The following is a 21,720-nucleotide window of genomic DNA, read 5'->3' as shown; positions in this document are numbered from 1 at the left end:
GGGACTACGCACAGCACACGATGCACACAAAGGGCGGCCGAATGTTGACTCGCTCTTGTTTTTGGGTCCCGACAATATGACACCTTTCTGCGCAAATAACTCTTCACTCATTACGTTCTGGCCGCTGCTTAAGCGGTTCTTTTCGTCGCTATTTGCGGAAGGCAACCCCCCAAAAAACGCGACTCCGCAGCCGCCGTTGCCGCGTCGGGGGGGAGTAGTGAGGGGGCGTTCCGATGCGGTACCACCGATTCTTGAGTGACGGCTGTCACCAGCGCGTGACGTCATACCAGTCCCGCCTGCCGCCGAGAGCGCCGCTCATTGGCCGTGGCCGATCGGGCCCGTTTGAAGATACCACGTGGGCTGGATGAGAGAAGGCGCGGGAAATGCTTTGTGGAGAGTCATGTTTGTTGATAGGGGCGATCGGTGAGTGCGTCCTGTTTGCCGGGCATCCTCGTTTTTCTGCCGCGCGGGGGGTGCACCGCTTCTAAACCCAGGGAACCGTGGACTAAAACGCCCGAACGTCATGTCGCCGTTGCTGCTGCTGCCCGTTGGATGTTCCTGATGGCGACGCCGCGGTATTGATTTGGCGGTGAACCTTGGCGACCATGTATCCCAACCGACACCCGGTGAGTTAACCCTAAAACCTTCGCCCTAATAGAGCTTCTTAATTGTTCGCGCCTCCCCACCCCCGCTTAATGAATTTTCTCTCATTACTTCCGTGCCGTTTAAAGTTTGCCGGTGCCATTTTCGATTTGAATTTCCTCTCACGAAACGTGCGGTTTTTTGTTCTTTTTTTAAACGGTGTTCAAAAATACTGAATTGTCCATTATGCGTTGCGTTTAGTCTGCTAATTTTTTCTCCAGCTTTCGCTATTGTTGTAAATGTTTCACTTTTTGCTGTACCTGCACAAATTTTTACCCTGACCTTCCATGTACTCATTGTTTTCTTTAAATCGTTTAATTCCACTAAGAAACGTTAAAAGCTCTTTTTCTTCCTAGGCTTTATGACTCAGTAAAACTCTTTATGTCCTATTTTAAATATATAATACTTGCTTGTATAATATTTAATACAGCTTTTTAAATAAACACTAGTTGCTTACGCAGTATGTTTAATATGAATCCATTAATATTTAGTATGTAAAATTCCAAATCCTAACTTTTAAATCAAGATTTGAGTATTTAATATTGTAAAATGCCATATTTAAGAATATTTACATCTTACATTTAAGTAGGTAGACATATAAGGTTTTTCATTTTGTATGCGCTGTTATTGTAATACTAAGTTTTCAATGTATTTAATAAAATATACTGAGTTTAAGTTATTTCATTTATGGAACATGTGAATATTTCAGCTGTGCATAATTCTTTGATATCGCTTGCATTTTCGAATAAGCTGCATAGCTTAAATAATTTAAATGCGAGTTTGAAAATATATCGAAATGGAATTAAAGCTGTATTCAGATTTTTAAATGTTTAGTTACTCCAATTTAGGCAAATTTCAAATTTAGATACGAAACGTTTACCTTGATTTCTATATCAATCTGAGCTTGAATTTCGCTTAGTTTTAAAACTTCTCTCTCTCATAGTCTTTCAAATGCTGCGTTTTAGAGTAAATATTAAATTAAAACTGAATCTTAGGATGAAACTTAGACTGGTGTGTTGCATGTATGTTACTTTGGTAAATTAGGAATCAAAGTATTTAACTGTATACATTAAATACCTATTTATAAATGAAGACTTTTAGTTAAAATAGTCGTTTCGAGTAACGTTTTTCTAGATTTTAACTGCAAGCTCTTAAATTCCAAATCTTAATTCCATATATAAGCGTTTAATTAAAAATTTTGAATAAATTAAAATACAGTACATATTATAAAAGCCGAATGAAGAAATTCCGGCATTTACGCTTATTAATTATTGTTATTCTGTTTTATAAATATAAGCTAGTTATCCATATTTATTAAATTTACTATTTAAATCACAGCACTAAATTCTTTAACAAGTATAAAGTTCTTATATTCAGGTATAGATTAGCTTCATATCTTAAAATCTTAATAAAAACAACAATTATTTAAATCCGAATCTTTCTTTGTTGATAACCATTTGATTTGTTTGTCATGCTTATTATTAGAAATTCTAAGTTCATTTCTAGTTCTTTTCAGATGTACAACATATGTTTGCACATCATACAGTTGCATATATTTTGTTGTACAATAATCAATTTATAAAACTGTTCGTGATAAGAAAAATGATTAAATTCATTAATTAGATTACATGCAAAACATTTCCATTGTAATTTTCTTCTAAATTAACACCTAATTATGCATGTTCTTAAATTCAAATATCTCTCGTAGATTTTATTTCTGAAGGATAAACTATTATAAATTATATTTAATTTCGTCTTTTTATATTTTTTCACGAACAAATTCAGGTTCAGATATTCAGATATAGTTATAGTGTCAATTTTTAATTAAGGTTAGAATGTTTAACATTTAATTTAATTTTTCCTTCCTATTAACGAACGTCTTGTAAACAAATGATCGTACAATTCATAAAGGTGAATTAGAAATAAAAATAAAAAATAAAATTATAAATGTTTAATTAAGTAAATAAAACATTCAATTTCAGATATTCTTTTGCATTTTGTTGGTTAATTCCATTACAGTTTAATTGTTCAATAAATGTTTAATTCCTTGGTTAAGATGTGCGAATTGTTTAACTCTAAAATACTCGTACATACTAATTAATTATCAAATTCCAACTAGTTGTTGAATGCTCTTCTGAAGTGCGAGGGAAAATTATAGATAATGCTGACCTACAAGTGGGCTTATTCAACTAAAACTTGTTTAGTTTAGATTCAGCTCAGGAAGAATTTTGATATGTTATGGCTGGGCCTTTGCAGTTGCATATCTAAAGCACTGATGAATTTTGTAAGCGCACAGAGATCAAGTCAACAGCACGCGCTAAACACACATTAATGATTTATTTGCCTGACCGCGTTGTTGTTATCTTCTGCCCTCTCTTGGCATTCTGTTATGAATGATTATACATGAAATTTGAATTACGTTATAGCGGAATTTTACGTGAATTAATTTACTTGTTTAAGCCTGCTTATCGCTACTTTCAGATAGTAATTAACTATAATTACCACTCATCAAAAGTCAGTGTACAAACAACCGAATGTTGTTTAGTATATTTCGAATACGTTTGTTATGATAAATATATTAATGCAAATATCAGTGTTATGAATAAATATTGATTAATAATTGCTATTGATATTTAACATAATATCAGTAATATGTCGTTATCAGCACTGAATTGATGGAGGGTTTTGCCAAAGATTTCTGATTTGATTTGTAATCAAAACTTGAAATAATACAAACACCAGGATGTAAGTTACATAACTAGATTCATATCGTGCACATAATAGCTAGTAATTAATTATGTTATTTTATTATAAATAAATAATAGCCCTTGCATATTTGCATAGTAAATGAGGTACTCTTCTTTTATCAAGACCGGATTCAGATGTGTATGTATGTGTGTGTAGACACACAGATACATATGTATATATACATATAAACATGCATACATGAAGACATACATGCGTACATTTCCGAACGGGTACCGATAACAAAACAGTACCGTAAATGACAATTTATTTATGTTTTGCAACATTACATAAGTTTTATTACAAATACAAAAATTATATATTATAAGGTATTTCTCCCGCCTTCCTGGCGTGCCTTCGTGGTGTAGTGGTTCTGCACGCTGGGCCGGTATTCCAGAGATCCGTGGTTCGATTCCCGGCGAAGGCGTTTGCTCATTTTTCATCTCTCTTGCTCAAAAAATCCTAATGTCTCTACAATATTTGATCTAATAAAAGATGCTAGAGTTTCGTATGACATATGTCTTATCAGTGGATTAAAACTTAGATTTCATCGAGGGTTTTAAAAATCTCGATGCTACTGATCCATCTGTTAACAGAACGTATACAACGAACCAGTATTTCATATATTGTGAAAAGGAATCTCCCGTATAATACATTCATTGAGTTCCTAAATATTGCCGTATTATACAAAACAAAATAATACAGTACAATCAAATCCTCGATCATGTCCGTGGTTAAGCCCATATTATGATACAGAGAAAAATGCTGTTAACAGTTTAACCTGTGTTTTTAAACAGCTGGATCTGGAGAATATGTTCATTGGTTAAGTAAATTAAATCGACATTTAAAATAAAGAGTAAATGATAGAAAAATAAAAGTCAGTTGAAATGAAAAAGATAAGCTGTGAGTATCATGAGAAAGTAAATTTATCTTTAATTTCTTTTTTATACATTCCGTAGTCAGTTTTGCTTCATGGTCACGGTTTGTGATTAGTAATTTTTCCATCACTCGACAATAAACGAATTTAGCTTATTTCTGTTCAAAAAGTCTTGATTAATCTTTTTTAATAAAATACAGGAACATAACGTAGCTTTATTAATTAGGTTATCAAAAAATTTATATAACTGCATTATGTTCCTTACATAAATGCAGAAATCTGTTTTATAAAAGTATTAATAATTGTGTGTTGAAAATTTTTAGTGAGTATATCGATGATGATGAAGTGATAAGTTATTTTGTAATAATGTTAAATAAAGCACAGTATCTCATCCTCTGTTATCTTAAGCGTTGCTAAGCGTCATTAAACAAAGGTGCTTTCTTTTCGGCGAAATATCCTGAGATTATGCGCCTTCTTTCTCATTATCTTGGCTTCTATGTTCTGCTCCACTCCCCCCCCCCCCCATCCAAAAAAAAAAAAAAAAAAAGACTATCATTTTCATTTGCTGCAATTTTTTCTTTAGATCGTCAAACGATTCGAAGTAAGAAGCTAAGCATTTGAGAATATTCGCTTTGGCATTTGTGCATTTTTTAGTAGAAGAAAATGTGATAAAGCTTCACCTGAGATTATTCTTTTCGATAAAATTTTCAGTTTTAGAGTTTATGTGCTCAAGGAATTAAACTGGTCTAGTCAGATTATTCAGAATATCCATTATGTTAGGAAACACCTTGCTTTAATTTTAATATACTGGTATTTTAAATTTTCTTATCTGATGTAATTAGCTTTAAATCAAAATTTTAATTCAAAAATTCTGTTCTAGAGCTGTACTAATGCAGAATTGTAATTCAGGTTTACATAGATATATGACAACTGGCTATACTGTATAGATAAAACCATACCGTAGCTAATATTTTTATCATAATGTGAAGCTAATGATAGAAAAAATTGATCCTACATATTTTTTCCTACCACATACTATTAATTTAACTAATTCAATAATATGCATTTTAACAAAATTAAAAAAAAAATTGTTTCATGTTGTTGTTGGGACTTATTTCACTTGTCCGACAATAACATCAGAACAAGCCCATGAAATTCATCCGTATCAAAGAGTGCAAGATTACACCTGTCGTTGTCAACAGCCTTGAGCACCACACAAGTGACAGTGCTTGTTCCGCCCCCAGTTTTGATGGAGAGCACCCTGGGAAGGACGGATCCGGGGGTCTCCCACCCCTCTTCCTCTAACAACAACCTTTCTAGAGGACTTTCAGCTCGCCGCATATTTAGAGTGCCCCCATGCCGCCAGACACTGTACTTTTACAAACATCCATCCCTTCTCCGGGACTCGAACCCGAGCCCTTCGATGTGGCAGTCAGCTTCGTTAACCGCTATCCCGGTTGGGAGGCAAACTGTTTCATAATTCACCGTAGTTCGTAATGTAGTGCATAACTATACGTGTAACTTATTAAAAAAAAAAAAACGACTGCTCTGTTTAACGAGATTAAAATTTTGCGGCTTATTTAATTCAATGAACAGTTCTTAAATCTTATATTCTAACGCGTGCAATAGTTATGGCTTTTGAGAATTAGTCTAGAAATCGATAAATAATACAGTTTTCAATAAAAATTTATCGATTTCTCGGGCGCTCAGACATAGGTTCTTTCTTCTCAGCATGCGAAAAAAAAAATGCTTCCAAAATAATAACAATATTTTTTTTTTTGTCCACCGCATTGTTTTCACTTATGTATTGTTTAACTGAGAATAATTAATGGTGACTAATGGTGACAGCAAAAAGTAATTCAGCTAAAATCATTATAAATCTAGGAACTTTATAATGCAGCATAATCTAGAAAATATTTCATAAACAGCAACATATGTATTTTCGTCTTTATTGTAATAGTGGTTTAAAGGTTTCATATCGGAGGGAAAAGAAGCAAAGATTTACTAATGTTTCTTTCTGTATTCGTATGACGTTATTTAATATAAATTATTCAGATATACAAGAAACAGAATAAATTGTAAAACAGGTAATTATAGGCAACTTTCATAATTAGATCTGATGATATTTTTAGGGTTCTTTAATAATACTGAAATTAAGATTTTTAAAAATTAAAATTTTTTATAAATTTAGATTGTCATTATGCAATAATTACCTTAAATTAAATCTCTTTAAAAATAATGTTGATGGTAATAAGTGCAGGCTCTATGCAATAAAGAAGCTTTGTAAATGGGGATTTTTGTAAATGATCCTCCCATATGTTCTATCCATAATTTCAAATTACATGAATTAAATTTATGTGATATAACTTTATTTGTTTAATTAACAGCGTAACTGGATTGTCTTTATAATTAATTGTAGAGTTCAATTCATTTCTGTGGATCTCGATAATAAACTTAAAGCAATGTTTTTTTTCATATTTTTATAGTTCCATTTATATCCATTACTGGAACATTTCATTACCTATAAAATGTGCGCGAAATTCTGTTATTTAACAACAAATTGCTCTTTGCTGTTTTGGAATATTTTTAACTGTATACAGAAATTCTTTCTATACCTATGTGTTTTATGTCTGTATTATATGCTTATAGAATTTTGTGCCTGTATGTTCTCTCTCTTTTATGTTTATAAAAGTTCTTGCATTTATTCTGGAATATAAATTTCTAGTCTTTTTCCTCTAAACAATGACTCCTAAACCATTCCTTAAACCATAACTTAAGGATTAGCATATTTATATGTATCGAGATTTCTCTATTGCATCTGTAATGTTTCGAATATTTTCGTTTATTCCTAAATGTGTATAGATTGGTCTATTAAAAATGACAGTTATGAGGTATCCAGTTTCATTTTAAACTCTGAAATATACTCATTGAGGTGCATATCAGGCGTGCGTGCTAAATTAAAATGACTTCAAGATAAAAATTTCGTCAAGTAATGGTATAAGATAATAAAGTATTGGTTCATAGTCCATTTTCGATTGACGGCGCACACTGTAGTAAATTATACAACACAGTAATCTGGATCTTTAATTATTGTTGCTATCACTATTGTATTAATATTTATCTATTAATTTGAAGCGTGCACATTGCGTGTATCACATGAGTGGTAAATGTGGTCCATATGGCTGACAGAGCAAGAAACAGATCACATATAAATTGCACCTGCCCGTTTCTCTGCTTGTGGTTATTGCTAATTTACGTCTAATTGATATTTTCATCTACATTCTGACCTGTTATCATATTAATGACAATATGTTCCTTGATATAAGTTTTCAAAATTTGTGAAGTGAGTTTTTTTTTTTTTTTTTTTTTTTAGTTGATTATTTTGCTGATTTTTATGTTCGCTACAATGCGGTTTTTGCGACTGATCTTCGTTTGATTGCATCCCAGCGCAAATGATCATTTCTGAGGCCTTCTTCGAAAAAACGTTCTTTCGGAATCAATATTTGTAGATTAATTACCACTTATTGCTAGTTTGCTGAAGTCCTGAAGACATAATAATTTTTATTTTTCAGAAAATTTCGTTTCGGTTGTCTTATTACGCTCTTTCCACTATAGTGAATAAATATAACAGCGGTTTTAAGCAATCACGTTCGCAGTGGTGGTACATGCCATACACTCCTTGTTAAATTAATATCAAATTATAAGGTATTTCCTCCGCCTTCTTAGCATGTCTTAGTAGTGTAGTGGTCAGCAAGCTTTGGCGCGTATTCGAGAGGTTCGAGTCCCGACAAGTGACTTTTTACGTCATTGCTCATTTTTTAAGTCTTCTGCTTCCAAAATAGCCTAATGTCTCTATGTCGCTCGAACTAAAAGGTGGTGGATGATAATTCTCCACCACCAGGATTTGGCGATTAGGTCCCCTAATCCCCAGTCGCCCTTTAAAAAGGGGAGTACGTAAGGTGTTTCTATCGCCTTCTTAGCATGCCTTCGTAGTGTAGTGGTCAGCAAGCTCGGCGCGTATTCGAGAGGTCGGTGGTTCGAGTCCCGGCGAGGGCATTACTCATTTTTCATCTCTCCTGCTTTCGAAATAACCTAATGTCTCTGCAAAATAACCTATTTAAACACATTTGCTAACACTTATCTCTACATGATAGCGTTATTGCTCGATTTGGTTTTGTGAACCATACCGCATTTTCATTAACTATCGGAAGTTTGAAACATTGAATTGTTGATGAGTATCTGCGTGCATTGGAGAGACCAGTGTTTTTCAAATATTGATATTTTCATGCTGCTGCCTGTGTAAAAAATTCATGAATTGTAATAAATACTGCAAAACTAATTGACTAAAATAATAAGAAAATTAAAAAGGAAATTAGTCTTATTCCTATAACATAAAGTTAGTCATTTTGTCCTTTTAATGCCTTTTGCAATAACTGGCCTTTGATATCCAAAGAAGGTACAACTTTTAAGAAATATGCCATTTTAATTTAAATCTAGTTGATTCCTGGGGGAAAACTGCTCAAAAGTTTTGCATCCTTCTTTCCAGCTGCTATTTAGATTTCCGTATAATATAGAGGATAAGTCTCAAATCTGCATATTTAACAGCTTCGTACTACTTTTCTGGCATAATGATTTCCAGTGATTCCAAAAAATGAGTCCAGATTTTTACGTAAATTGTGAAAAAGCAAATATAGTTGCTTGTTTGCCATTTTCTGAATGCTCTAATCACTATACTAAAAAGGCCGTCTAGATTTACATTATAATTACCAGGCTGGCTCTAAATACATGCTGTTTCATCGTAAATCGGGGATTAAATTAGTACTCTTTTAAGGTTTTCTATGGGTCATTTTTTTTAGTAAATTTAGTGCACAGAATATTTTAATTCATTCTGCTAAATGGTTGAAAATTTAATGTGTATAACATAAATTTTAAATGTAATATTTGACTTCTGTTTTAAATCGGCAGATTTTGCGCACATAGATTCACGTCTAGGCATTTTTCTCTTCTCTGTTGCATTCTTTCTCAAATAATCGCTTTTGTATTTCGTATTTCTTAGTACGGAAATTTCTCCCTTGTATAATTTGATTATGTAATCAGACCAAAAGCACGAAATTTTGTCTAATCGCCAGCTTATGACCTCTCTTTCCGACAATAATCCGAAAGATATTTTAACTAACTAACTTATTAGATTTTAACTTTTTCTAATACAATAACACGAAAAATACGCATCAGATATAATTAAACATATTATTTGAGAAAAGTATCGAAAACGGAGTACCTTTAAAGGGTTTTAGGTATAATTAACAAAATTACATTATGTATTTTACATATCTTTATGCACATGGTTGCGAAGGAAAGGCACATCACTTTAAATTTTTCATTTAAATAGTATTCAGCCTTTGACTGACATTGGCTTTATAAGTAATTCAATTTTCACGACTTGATCTTACATAAAACCTCAATTTCTGTATTTGGGAATGCGTTTTTGAAACCGTCTAATACGCATACCGTGTCATTAAAACTATACTATAATAATTTGTAATTTCTTACTTAATTTTTACGTCAAAAGAACGTATATATTTAGCTTTGCTTCATAATATGATATTTAAATCATATCTATCATTACATTGTTTCGTAAAACACCTGGAGAAGGGAAGGGACGTTTTATATTCGAGCTGATGTGGTACAGAATATAGTTTCATATTTTTAACATGAAAGTATATATTCTTTTTTGCTACAGCCTGGTTAAGGCGTAGAGCTTATTACCTAACTCTCCAACTTCACTGATGCTCCTGAGAGCATACGCCATTGCTGTCAGGAGCATCTGAGACGTATCGTCGTGAGTAGGGGAATACGTCTAGAGCGGAAACAGGCGTTTATTCCAGCGCTTTCGATTTCTTGCAAAGTAGGCGGAGAGGAGCGTCTCGGGCCACTGAAGAAAGGCATTTCGCGTAAGGCTACCCAAGAGGAAAGGAGCGAACATGGGAAGGGGGGTAGAAAAATTTCTATATATCACCCGCCTTTCCCACTTCTTCTTTCCGTATAATAATGGTCTTGTAGTATTCCAGAATCTGCTTTTTTGAAAATCCATATAAAAAGCTGGTAATTCGAGGTTTGTAGCGGTGAAGATTTATGCTGAGTTATTATGGAAGAATGGGCCCTTTTGGTCATGTTTTTGATTTTGTGATTTTTTTTTTTTTCAGATATATTTTATGGAACGCTTGCGATGTGGGAATCTTTCACACTAAATCAAGTTTTGTTATTGATTGAATTAATTTTATTTCAGCTTGCATATTTTAAAATGCAGTGAAGTCAACAAATGTGAAAGGTACATTAGTTTTTTATGTCTGAGTTTAATAATTGTCAAGATTCAGCATTAGTCTGGTGTCCTAAAAAAACTTCTTAAAGCATTTTGAGGGGGGGGGGAGAATAATGGGTCCGCTTTTTTAGGAGCAGAAAATTATTTTTCGAAAGCGCATGAATTCGAACTTCACAAATATAGTGAAAAAGATATCTAAGCCCCTTACTGAGAGAAAAGGTAAATATAAAAATTAATGAGGAGAGGTGGAATTTACTGTTTGATTGATTTTGAAAGAAAGTAGATGCATGGTACTGGCTATCGAAATAGATTATAATTTTATGAAAATAACATTACAGGTATTTCAACTTGGATGGTAATAATAAAGAAATTTTGATAGAAATAATATTGTGATCTTTATTTTGATAAAAATAACATTGAACAAATGGTAATTTTTTGACAATTCTTAAATCGGTAAGCTTAGTTTTATTTTTGGATATAAATCGTAATTTTTATGAAGAAAATAATTTTTATAGATTACGCGAAATTGAACTTTTTTTTGAAATGCAACTCTTAAAAAGATATTTTATCATAATTACAATTGGAAACCTACCATTAATTGTTATTAAAACGGTTTTTCTGTTGTTAAAAAGCCTCTTTTTCGTTCAAACACCAAAGACTAATAAATGTTTGTTTCACTCGCTGTTCATTTTCTAAATAAAACACCACCAGAAAGATTTATAAACACAGGGAGCATTGCATACCTGAAATTTACTTGTAATTTAATGAGCATTAGGGAGAAAGAAACGACATTAGAAGCGTAGCATGTAGATTTTAAATAAAAGTAGAGAGGAAAACGTATTTACATTACAAATTTACAATTTAGTTTTTAAGCGAAGTTTTTTTTTTTTTTTTTTTTTTTTGTGTGTGATCAAAGTTAAAAAATGAGAAGTATTTTATATTCCGGTTTTTTCTAAATGCTTTTTTCATTATCACAACAAAGAAAAAAAGAAGAGTGCTTTATAGATTTAAAACAGAAAGAAGATATTAGGCACATATTTCAGAGGTCCGTCGTTCGATTCCCGGCGAGGGCGTTGCTCATTTTTCACATCTTTCTGTTTCAAAAATAACCTAATGTCTCTACAGTAAGATAATTCATATTTTTCTTCCAACGCGAATAAAAATTTTTGCTTAGTAGTCACTGAATATTTTACTTTATTTGAATTTTAAGGCAAATTCAACCTTGGTCTGATGTTTCTCTCGAGCAATACTGCATGCATTTCAAGAAAATATTACATATATTAGCCTCTTTTCATTCTTATAGTAAAGATATCTTTGCATATTACCTGAAAATACATAGAACATCCTTTAAAATTGTCAACAGTTTAAGGCTCACCAGTCTTTGATTGACGCTAATTACCTTATTTACAGGCAATGAAATTTTTACCACAGTCTTTGATCCGAAAGGAAGGATACCGGAGAATGCCTGATTCCATTTTATAAAAAGTATTTTAAAATGCTTTTTTGGAGGGGAAGGTTTCCCTAATTTAAGATATTTTCAAAACCACTTATATTATCATATTTTTACGTGATAATAAGGCTGTTCAAGTGTCGATATGACAATGCTTGCTAATGCGTGAAAAATTATGACGGAAATATTCGAGAAAATTTATTTATTACGAAACTTCTATTACATACAGCATACACTGAGTTTACCCCCTCCTACACTGAAAAGTAATGAACTATGTATATTCATAGTTGTATTAATATTAGCTAGTATTTTAAATTAAGCACTTTATGTTGTCTATGTAAAAAGATATGCAGATGACTTCCGTAAAAATTATCAAATTATATAACAAATCGAAGTTGTATACTTTTACACAAATTTCTAGTTTGAAATTACTGTGTACGTAGATTTACAGATAAATATGTGAAAATAAATATAGTATGTGAAAATGAATATAGTGTGTCAGCTGACTATATGATCAAAAATGATTTTCTTGATCGTATAAGTAATTCTGAGATTGATAAAAATCACAATAAGTTTATAAGGTATTTCTCCCGCCTTCGTAATGTGGTGGTTTGCACGCTGGCGCGTATTCCAGAAGTCCGTGGTTCGATTCCCGGTGAAGGCGTTGCTCATTTTAGATTTCTCCTGCTTCCAAAATACCTAATGTCTCTACAGTGGCGCTCGAACTAAAAGGGTGTTAGTGGTCAGCACACTCGGCGCGTATTCGAGAGGGGAAAAAAAAAAAAAAAAAAAAAAAAAAAAAAACTCGTGTCTCTACTTTTATATTTACTTTCTACGGAGTTCTGCATCACTTGTCGTCATGTTACATGTTATAGGGCAAATAACCATTTATAATAAATTTTAATCTTAACATTGTGTGGCATGTAAAATAATGTACTATATTATTAGCTATATTAGCTATTTTAAATAACTTTCTGAATCATGTAAAGCGTATGCATATTTCTTAAAAAATACCTTTTAACAAATCCCAGATTTTATTCAAATGCAGTTAAAAGATTTTTCTTTAAGTCATCATCGAAATTGAATAAAATATTCTTTCTGAGAGTTGTGAAAAGTAGCTTTAAAATTTTCCTATGTGATGTAGTTTTCTGTAAAATAATGCATCATTTTATTGAAATGTATTCTCAAGAACTCAACTCACACACAAGAAGAAATGCACTCTTGTGTATTTTGCATTTCAGAAAATGTGGGCTAATTATTATTCATTAGAAACAAAAATGCGTGGAAGATAGAAAGGAAAGAGTTTAAATATTTAAATTGTATCTGGAGCCATAACAACTTAACAATTTCTAGAGCCCTGCAGTAATATTATATTCTTCAAACTAACTTCTATTATTGAAGTTGCATTTCCAGTATCATTTTAAGAAAGAAATGTTTTAACTTTAATTAAATGTTTCAGAATTCGTAGTATGTTGAATATTTTTTCCCTAAGATCCTTCTTCTTCATCTTTTCTTGAGCTTTTTATAAAATTTTGAAGATGAATTAAGGTTTTAGATGTTGGTAGAAGAATGCTTAATGATATTAATGCTTGAAAGATACTTCTGTCAATTTTCTAGCAAAGATATGAATAAAAGTGCATTCAAAAGATGATCTCTAAAACTGCTGTCAAAGACCGTATTTATGGCGGAAGCTTCCTTCGTTAAACCGAGGGCCCACCAGCGGCCGAGCGGTAAAGTCGCTGAACACTGGTAGTTCGGTCCGAGGTTCGAATCCCGCGAACGGGCTGGCTGCATGGGCGTTTTCGTGGTTTTCCCCATGTGTAACGTGTATACGAGCCAGTTTCCCTTAGAAAGTCCTCCACGAAAGGCATCCCTCCCCTTAGGCAGATAGCCCTCGTGTGCTTTGCCATAATTAAATACACCAACACCAACACCAACGTTAAGCCGAGGCTTAAGTGAAATAATGGATGACTATTTTGGCTGCTTAATTATGGCAAATTACCCAGGAACAATCTGCTTCAAAGGAAGAAATGTTTTAATGGAGGACTTTCTAGTCGAAAATATCAATAAAAATAACTTTGAATCATAAATCTAAAAGCCAATCATGTCTAGTTTTTTTTAATAAGACGTTATCCATTGTTTAATTTTCTTAATGCATATTTTGTACTAAAAACTATAAGGTATTTTCTCCCTCTCTTCTGCATGCCTCGTAATGTAACGGTAGCACACTCGAGTCGTATTCGAGAAGTCCAGGGTTCGAGTCTCGGTGAGGGCATTACTCATTTTTCATGTCTTCTGCTTCAAAATAACCTAATGACTCTACAAAACCAGTGTATAAGAAAATTGCATGCAAAACAGCAAACTGGAAAATCTCTATGTAAAAGCTCCTTTTCTTGTCTATGGCTCTCAAATGGTATAAATGCTGATTAGCATTGCGTGAAAGTTAGGTTAAGTTAAATGATTTAGGGCAAAGTAACTCGAATGCTATCTGCCTATAGAGAAGTATGCCTTCGGGGAGAACGTTTTAAGGGAACTATCTCGTATTCACGTTACACATGGGTAAAACCACGAAAGTCAACCACGCAGCAGGCCTATTTTCCGTGATTCGATCCCAGGTTGAACTACCAGTATTCAGCGAATTTACCTGTCGGCTTCTGATAGGCCTCATTTCGAGACGTAAACTCAAAAGAAGATCGTTCATATGTTGTTTGAAATATAGATGTACTGACTGTAGGTATTAATACAATATTGAATTATAAATGTATTAAGCATAGGACATTAGTATCTTCGAATTTCACAAATAGTGCCAAAGATTAAGATCCGAGAGCTCGAATCATTCCGCTTTTTCCGTCATTCGAATCTTTCGAATCGTAAACTAAAAAATCAGTAAACTCTTTAACTTTGGAAACATTAGTTTTATCGACGCAGGACGTTTAGTAGAAGTGTTTGGGAAACAGGACGTCCAATTGAAATTTTCATTAAAACAAGAATGTGATTGTTGCTAATTCACTAGACCTCGATCAAAAGTCATCTTATGGCAGTCATGAGTGTTACGCTATTAATTTTCTATAAAGAATTTAGCGTTCTGTGTGTAATATTATGTATGTCAACTTTTAAAATTATCCCACCCTATCAATACTTGCTTTGATTTAAAGAAAATATATATACAGATATAACTTAACCGTTACACTGTATTTTTATCAATCAAATTATACTGAGAACCTAAATGCTATATAAGCAGAAACCAAGCAAAACTGTGTTATGATTCTTCGATGTAAACTGTTTCTGAACCTAAAGCTTTTAAACTGAGAATAAAAACTATTGAATTTTAAATGTGCATTACGTGCATTTCATTATTTTATATTATGTGCAGTATTTAACAATATAAATACTCAGATACTATAATCAAATTTCTAATACATATAATGCTAATTCATATTCATTAATGTAATTAAAACAAGTTGATGTTAAGCAGTATGCCCTTTTTACAAATTCAGAATACCCTCGGCCTCGGTCATTTGATATCATGAACTTCAAATATAGCGATTACGTTATAGAAGGGTCTGGCTATGAAAGTTAGCATTCATTTACAAGTCGTGAACGATATCAGGTGCCAATACCTCCGTGAACGATATCAATCACTAAACGATATCAGTCGCCAGCAACAGCGCGAGATAACAGTTTGATTGTTGAAGAATGTCATTAAAAACTGAAATACGAAATTTAAAATTAATTCTATTTTATTCTATACTCTATTTCTAAATTTATGCTTTAAAATATAGAATTAAAAAAATATGTGTATAAAATATTACATATTTTGAGTATTGCGGAAAGATTCGGAAGCTTTCTGAAAATGGAGCCAACGTGCTGTGGTGTAAATCAGCCTTTCACAATTCTTGCCCTTTCTAAAATCAGATTAAGATTCAAGAAAAGAAGCTTCTGCGTTTTGGGCCAATTCTTTTTCTTTAATTCTTATAAATACCCACAATTCCTTCAGAGATCTGGAAACAGGTCTATCAAGTCCATTTCCCTCTTTTGGAATTCCCGAGATACTATAACTCAGCGTGGTGACCTACAATGAAAACCCTGTGGACTGTTGTGATAAGAAAGATTCTCTTTGTTGTTAAGAGTTTCTGCTTCTTTCGTATGCAAGAAATTAGTGTCATATTATTGCTCGTAATATAAGGGATCTTTATCAAAGCTATATATATTGAAAACCCGCAAGATATTATTTTATTCCTCGCACGACCTCCAGTTCATCGTCCGACAAATACGTAGGAATAATCAATTTGATTTTTGGATAACAATCTTTTAACTTTGGACCTTTCTTGTTCGTATACAGGCATATCTCTTTTTATTGCATTTCTCACACGTTACGAGAGTTTTTGCAAATCGAAAGTTTGTGGCAAACCTCTCGATGGATGTCATTATGCCACCATGCCGACATTTTCTCGTTTCGTATTTCTGTGTTGTAGAGTAACAGCAGATTTTGTTAAAGACCGAATAGCCGAAACAGATTGATTGCCATTCTATGTTATTCTGTTTGATAGCAAAATACTTTTGCTTTACTGTTTTGCATTAAGACTAAGCCTAATACTACATACAATGGCGGTAATTACACGGTGACTAATACTATATTTCAGGGCCATGCTGACAAAGATTTATTATCTGAAGCAAATTTCAGAACTGTACTTTCTAAATATTTTTTATTGTTTTCATATTTATTATATTTCAATTTTGCATTCCTTCTCGTTTTTTACGTGAGGCTTCATTCGTCGTACTGTCAGTGAGGTACTGCTATATTGTTATTTAAAGCTTTAAAATGTTTTTTTTATACAGTCTTGCCAGTTATTGATTTTGCCTGTTACCCATATCCTAATTCTGTTTTTGTCTCCCACACAATTTATTAGTATATCTGTCAATTTGATTCTTTTAAGACATAAGACTTGGCATATGTTTCTGTATGTAAGCTGAGAGTGTATAGCAAATTGTTTTTCAATGTGGACTTTTGTACAAACTCAAAATAACTTGCAAATAAATTGATCAGTGAAAAAATATTAATAATTGAAATCTGTCTCGGAATTTTCTCCTAGTATTTGGAAGTCTATATCTGCTAAAAATAAGTCCAACTGAATGGTATCCACTCGACATTTCACCATTAATATCATCGTCATCACTGTTGCTGATGATATCATCTTCATTTCCGTCCATAGTATCCTTGATGCAACATTTCTTTAACGTTCGAACCATCATTTTTTGCCTGTTATTAAAATTGAATTAACAAACTCGGGAATTAAAACTCTGCTTTGCTTGTGCCCCAAATAAAATTCTTATCTTCCACGTGCCGGTGCGTTACCATGTTGTTGATTAACAAACAAACAAACAAAATCAGCGATTTAAAAATAATAAAACAGTGCTTATTAATTTTTTAAACATCTTTAATATTGTATCTGATTTAAATAAAAATGCATTTAATTCGTGATATATCCAATTAATAGTTGTCGTAATATATGATCAACAAATTGCTGTTCTCAGATCATACACTTTATTTGTAACTCATAGGAAAGAGTTTGGTACAACTGTCAGCTTTATATGTATTTAAATTAATAACTCATAAGGCGTTTTAAAGCGTAACTTATTAATTAGGCTTACATGTAACTTATTCGTAAACGTACCCACCGTAACAGACGTTCATACTGCATCGTGCTTGTCTATATCTTTTTGAATACCCATAGAACTTAATCAGAACTAGCTGTTGCCATTTCTGAGTAGATAATATATCCAATAATAATAAATAATTTATAATCATCATAAAAATGCTGCTTTACGTTGTCACCAAATCGACAGTTTGCCGCCCCTTTCTAAGCTTTAGATAAATGTATAATATTCAGGATTTTATTTTAAAGTTAGTGAATTGTATGTTAAACTATTTTATAAAAATTAATTTATATTTTGTATCCCAAGAAATCACCAGACTTGTTCAAATGTATCTTTTACTTGCCATTTATTTTCCTTTTAACTATACTACCATTTAATTTTTTTTATTTAATACTGAATATTCTTTCATATTAAAACAGAAACCAAAAACTCTAAGTAAATTAGGGAGATTCAAGCAACGGAATCCCTTTGAAATCCAAATTAATACACTGATTGCCAAAGTCAAATATTTGATGCTATAAAACTTACATTATTTAAGGCAACGTTTACTAAAACGATCGAATTACTAAGGCAAAACTGTTAAATGTAGCGAATTTAGCTGTGAATTATATTCGTATTTTCACATTTTATAAGAAAATCGACTTATAAAATATTTATCTCGTTAATTCTGAAAAATGTATATTTTTGCAAAGCGACCTTTTTATTGATATTTAAATACTGCACTCCAAATATAATCCCTTGGTATTAATATATTTAGTTACGAATCGCTAACATTTTCGATTTTGATATTACTACAAGTATTTTGTACAGCGGCAAATGGAGTTAGTATTTTAAATTTGCTTATATATTCTATAGCTTTGCAATTTATGTTAGCTTTAATATCTTAAATTCAAAAATTTTCTTCGAACCTGAAAGGAAGATGAAAAATTTTCAAGGAATAGAATTTTCCTTAAAGTTGGTCGAAGTGATAGAGGATTCAGTGATGATTTTTATTTTCAAAAGTTCGTTCTTAACAGTGGCATCATTTGCTCATTTTCATCCCTGTTGGGTGGTAAGGAAAATATGCTAACCTACTGACTTCGTTAGAAAAAATTAAATTGTAATGAAAAACTTATTTGAAAATTTTTTATCGTGCATTATTTTCATTTTGCTTACACTTAACTGTAAGTTTTTCTTTGAATAACACTCTGGATCACGAATTGTGCTATAGAATAAATACATGAGAAAATAAATCTTCTGCATGGTACTTTACCCTTATATGAGTAATATGCATGTAGTATTTTTACTGACATTTCTTCTAGAAATTTGTTCTATTTTCATCGCATTTACGTATAATTTGAATATTATATGTGTACATAATTAGTTATTTACTTCTTAACGAATCAAAAATAAGTACTTAATATGCATACGTGATATTCAGATTCCATATCAGCAGCATGAATATGTCTTAGCGTATGGAAACTCTGAGGTCGAGCCTAGAAGTCAGTTTACTATGCCTTGGAATGTCATGGCCTATAAAACATTCTCAACAGAAATGACGAGAATCTTGTGTATGCGTAGTATTTTGAAAATATTTTTCCCCTTCCTTCTTTCTAACGTTCTACTATGTTTGTCTAGCTGTATAAAGTGTAATAATTACTGGAAATCTATATATAATGCATAAGAAGTCTTCAGAATTTCATAATTCGGATTTTTATTCCAATATTCATGGTTTTTTTTAACTCCTTGAATATGTGTATGTTAGAGAAATTTTTCAAATATATTATAAGTATATTCTTTCAGAAGTACCGTATTGTTCTATTTTGGAATTTCCTTCGTGCATAATTAAATATGGCGAGTTGTAATTTATATGTCAGTTAGTATTACGTCAATGTAAATAAAAGGAAATTACAATATGGAAACTTCAGAGCACAATCTAATACCTCTAAGATTTTAACTATGCATAAGAAATAATTAACCCTTTGAAGGTCAAAACGTTCGAGACGAACTCTCATTCAAATGATCACAAGCGCACAAAATGGCTGAGATTGCGATATTGTTTTCTTTCCTCCCCTTTAAATGTATGCATGCAGTAGCAGATGCAGTTTCTCCAAATTTATTGTATCAGTTTATTGAAGACAGCTTGTCCTAAAAGGCTAATGGAAGCTTCTTTGTTAGAAAGTAGAAAGAATGTCATTTGAAATGTTCACACCTCTTTTGTGCGATAATAGAAGGGAGAGAAGGAAGCGGGCGGGACGCGTAATGGACGGGGACGGGCGTTTCGGTATTTTAAGCATACAAGTTAGCGAAGTCTTCGGTTTCCTAAGGGTTAATAGTCCTAGTAAGTAAATTGAATTTTCTCAAAAACTGTAATACGGAATCGGATTTTTGAAAAATGACTTACGAAAATGATGTTATTGCCCTTTAAAATGTCTCACAAATTTTCGTGGGCTTAGGCTGATGTTGTTGTCAGACAAGTGAGCATAAGTAACAACAATAACATGTCTCACAAATTAAATTTTTTTCATTTTATGTAAAACAAATCAGAAGAACGTTTTCTTGCATTTTGCCTAGCTCATATTCCTTCCATTCCAAATTATATCGTTCATGGGCTGTACTGGCACAACTCGAAAAACGGAGTTTTTGAAGCTTTTCTTGGTTTTTGAGTGCAAGTGTCTCACGTTTAATTGATTGATGGGTAAAAGACTACGCATTACTAAAACGCTTTATAGGAGTTCTGTTAATAGTAATAATTATAAAAAGTTATAAAATAAACATAAATATATATAAATTTTGATAAGTGTTAACCTTATGTTGAATTACACTGGAAGTTCATGATTAATAGAAATGGAAAAAAAAAATTAAAGGCAAAAAACTAAAATTTATTAATAATGTTACCACATTGCAACATGTAATACAAAATTATAAAATGGCATCCCTAATGTTTCATTGCTACTTCATTAATCAAAATATAAGAAAAAATAAAGAGTTTCCCAAGAATAGTCGTATTTATATAAGTTTCTAAATAGAACCTATTTTATGATTCAGATTTTAGATTGCTGTAAAATGTTGAATAACAGCTTGATATTGTATTGTTGGCGATTAATTTTTGTAGATCGTCAAATTTCCTCTTAGATATTGCTAAAGGTTTGCTGTAATCTGTTTCAAATGTTGCTTCCTGGAAGGATTGCAAACTTTTCCACGTCTGGAGGCTTTGACATTGACAGTTTTAAAGTCTTTTTCTGTAAAAGAAGTCTTATAGTCTTATAGTAATTCAATGATTGTTTTCTACTTTCAATACAAAAATGTCATTGAATTGTATGGTGTCATTTTTAGTATTTACAATAAAAGTTTGACATGGCTGGTCGGTGAGATCCTTGACATCATTAAAGCCGTCTGCCAAAAACTGAGGAATGTCAGTATTGCAGCCAGTGTACGCGAGAAACCGAAGAATGCAATAGAGACAGTTGCTGTCATCCGTTATGCGGTACTGAACTAAAAAATGCGGCATTGCTGGTTGTCGCAAAGAAGACGATTTTATCGAAATTATTAGTTATAGCGATTTTGTTGAGAATCGCTATAACTAATAATTTCAATTTTTCTGCCTGTGCTGCAGCCTTTGAACGATATATTAGTAAATGTAGTAGAAGATTACATAGCCAATGTTCTGGAATTTATTAAAAGTAACTTTAAATCTGATTTATTAAATGAATAATTTAAATAAAAATGATATTTATTTTCGCTTTTATATTTTCGAATGGGCTTTTTTGCACACTTTTAATTAAGTTCCTTCTAAGTGAAAATAAAAGTGTGACAAACTGGAATGTACTTTAAGCTCTGAATATTGCAATTATTATACTGCCACTGTTTTAACTAAGGTATGTGATGCTGATTTGCACACTCATAAAGAATCTCCATCTGCTTTATCATCCGTTTATTCTTACGATTGGTTTTCTGCCTTAAAGGCTATTAATCATCAACAGATTTTTAATATTCCAGAAAAATCTGGCCATAACTTGTCTAATGATGCTAACACGCAAAACTTCCTGA

At 32.2% G+C, this 21,720-nt stretch overlaps 1 protein-coding gene across 2 annotated transcripts in view; it reads left to right on the top strand.

The window, feature by feature from the left end:
• Window positions 1-346: 346 nt before the first annotated feature.
• The window catches only part of LOC118202282 (transducin-like enhancer protein 4), a 645,188-nt gene continuing 623,814 nt past the window's right edge, over window positions 347-21,720 (top strand). For both annotated transcript variants that reach the window (XM_085810638.1, XM_085810637.1), the window contains exon 1: window positions 347-626. In XM_085810638.1, the coding sequence (XP_085666764.1) occupies window positions 606-626 (21 nt within the window). In that variant the 5' untranslated portion in view covers window positions 347-605. The remainder of the gene's footprint in view (window positions 627-21,720) is intronic.

This window comes from Stegodyphus dumicola, chromosome 2, assembly GCF_044657685.1.
Source record: "Stegodyphus dumicola isolate Sdum_Otavi_A_Nest chromosome 2, ASM4465768v1".
Lineage (NCBI taxonomy): Eukaryota > Metazoa > Arthropoda > Arachnida > Araneae > Eresidae > Stegodyphus > Stegodyphus dumicola.
The sequence above is the reverse complement of the archived record's forward strand: the minus strand, read 5'-3'. Positions and strand labels throughout refer to the sequence as shown.